The 2,549-nt window shown below is 39.3% G+C and overlaps 1 protein-coding gene across 6 annotated transcripts in view; it reads left to right on the top strand.

The window, feature by feature from the left end:
- adcyap1r1a (adenylate cyclase activating polypeptide 1a (pituitary) receptor type I) overlaps nt 1–2,549 on the top strand; it is a 19,932-nt gene that overhangs the window by 9,745 nt on the left and 7,638 nt on the right. For all 6 annotated transcript variants that reach the window (XM_017042530.2, XM_017042531.2, XM_008334475.3 and 3 more), the window contains 4 exons: nt 895–1,005; nt 1,477–1,577; nt 1,661–1,758; nt 1,939–2,071. In XM_017042530.2, the coding sequence (XP_016898019.1) occupies nt 895–1,005; nt 1,477–1,577; nt 1,661–1,758; nt 1,939–2,071 (443 nt within the window). The remainder of the gene's footprint in view (nt 1–894; nt 1,006–1,476; nt 1,578–1,660; nt 1,759–1,938; nt 2,072–2,549) is intronic.

Genomic DNA, 2,549 nt, shown 5'->3' with positions numbered 1-2,549 from the left:
CACAGGGATAAAGGTAGTGAGATACAATATGAGGATTTGTGTTTGTGTTTTATTTTCTGTACTGCAGTAAATCTTCAGAATATAAAATAATGAGAATCCTGAAGCAAAAATGTTTCCATTGTCTAGGCTCCAGTGACGTCAGCTAACATTTAGTAGCCATTAAACAAACAGTGAACACATCCTGAAGAATATTTACTAGTATTACAAAATACTTCTGCTGGATTGTAATTTTATTTATGTTTTATTAAATGGGTACAATTCTAATAATTGGTGTCACAATACTACAAAGTATTCTGAACTGGAACAAAGCTACCAGACTATGAACAATATATTCTTTTTTTATTTGAATTTTATTACCCTACAGTTAAAGTTTGTCAAAGTGTTGGGAAATGTTTTTATATTCTTTGAGGCACATTAAAAAAAATTAAAAGATTGATTACTTTAAGTCTGCAATAACTCAGTTCCCCCAAGTGGGGCCCCGCCCCTCACTTTGTAAACCTGTGCTTCAAAGACATGGGCCATTTTTCTCTGTAACTGACGGTGACTGTGTAGTAACGGCGAAGGAAAACACAGTACACTGCAGTATGTCTCCAGTATTAGCACTTCTGTTGAAGGGATCCGACAGACGAAGGTCCAGACTGGAACTAAAGCAGTTTCTCTGACCGCAGCGGAACCGTCCATGTGGGTGTCATGAAACTATTTGTTATCTTTGAAAATGAAATGACATTTTGTCTGATTGGTTTAGAGCTAAGTCACTTTATTTCAGTGTATTTGAATTAAATTACAGCCTGCGTCATTTTCCTGCTGTCATTTCACCAAGGACAACCTGCTGTGTAGGTTTCACACTGAATTATTTCTGGGTTTTCTTTCTTCTTATTGTGTTCTGTCCCTCAGTCTGTCCATGGATGTGGGACAATCTGACCTGCTGGCAGGCGGCCCGTGTTGGTGAAGTCGTAATGGTCAACTGTACGGAGCTCTTTCATGACATCATGAGTCCTGAGGATGGTAAACAACACCAGAATGTTTTTATCATTATTCTTATATGTTGGTCGTTAGATGAGGTGAAGAAACAGGTCGTGGCCAGTTGTCCCCCAGTATTTAACTAGTGTTTAAACTTGAGAATATTTCTTAAAAAATATATATTCATGTTTTTAGTCTTTTGTCAAATTTGTCGCATTTTTTAAGCTGTTTTTTTGCAAACAGCACCTACAGTATCTCAGCAACAAGCACAGCTATATTTGATTAGTTATATCTTAACTACAGGCACACTGTGGCTTGACCTGATATGACCACTGCTGATTGGTCAGATGTGATGATGTCACTATCTGTAATGAACAGATAGTGACATCTGTTTTTATTTTGTTTTGTGGACCAAAACCAAATCCTTATCGTTGTTAGTAGAGGTGAGGTTAAACTGTGATTTCGATACAAGCTTCACCTTTATTTCTGGTGTCATTTTCTTTTTCTTCTGTGCAGAGATGGGGAGGGTCAGTCGTAACTGCACGGAGGAGGGCTGGTCGGAGCCGTACCCTCACTACGCGGACGTCTGCTTCTTCTACGACAACACCACCAGACCTGTGCGTCCTCTTTGACCCCATTAATGCCCCCTCACATACTGTGTATATCACTGACACATGCGATAACCCTCTCTCGTCCTCAGGACATGTACTACGCCTCAGTCAAGGCCCTGTACACGGTGGGCTACAGCACGTCACTTGTGTCCCTGACCACTGCCATGGTGATTCTCTGCAGGTTCAGGTCAGCGTCAGGCTGTGAATAACACACGGCAAAATGGAATTCAAAAATCATGATTAAAAAATCATGAAAGATATTGATATGTATAAAAAAACAATATATTAAAAAAATATACAGGAAAAGCATTGTTCAAGCATAAACTCGTTTTTATCTTTGTTGTTTTTGTTTTTTTTCTTTCTGCAGAAAGCTTCACTGCACCAGAAATTTCATTCACATGAATCTGTTTGTGTCCTTCATCCTGAGAGCCATCTCCGTCTTCATCAAGGATGGCGTTCTGTACGCTCAGGAGGACAGCGACCACTGCTTTGTCCACACAGTCAGTATCACCCATGCTTTTCTGTCCAGACACCCAGGTGGTCACTGAAAGGCTCAGTGATAATCACAGTTAACATGGTGGATGGAATAGACTGGATGAGTTCTTTTAATTATTATTGTTATTATTATTTCCAGTGTAATTTTTAACTCTACTTTCATTCATCTTTGAAGGAGATAATTATAGCAATGAGGGCTTTATTATTTTAACTGATCCTTACATGGCTAAAATAATTGCTGGCAGGTTTGATGTCAGCTCACATTGTTTGTGGAGAAAATACGTTGAGAAATGTTGGGCTAATCTGTCCCAGATATCATTATTAAAGGCTTCCATCCAGATGTTTCTCCTCCTCGTACGAAGGTTCTCAGGCCTGTGCACGGCAGGGTTCACCAAGAGACGTGTTTGAATAAGGTTTTGAAGGAAGTTCAATTTAATGCAAATTTCACATGAAGTGCCCGGACAATTAGATGATAAATCTGCC

The sequence above is a fragment of the Cynoglossus semilaevis genome, chromosome 20, assembly GCF_000523025.1.
Source record: "Cynoglossus semilaevis isolate Cse_v1.0 chromosome 20, Cse_v1.0, whole genome shotgun sequence".
NCBI lineage: Eukaryota > Metazoa > Chordata > Actinopteri > Pleuronectiformes > Cynoglossidae > Cynoglossus > Cynoglossus semilaevis.
The sequence above is the reverse complement of the archived record's forward strand: the minus strand, read 5'-3'. Positions and strand labels throughout refer to the sequence as shown.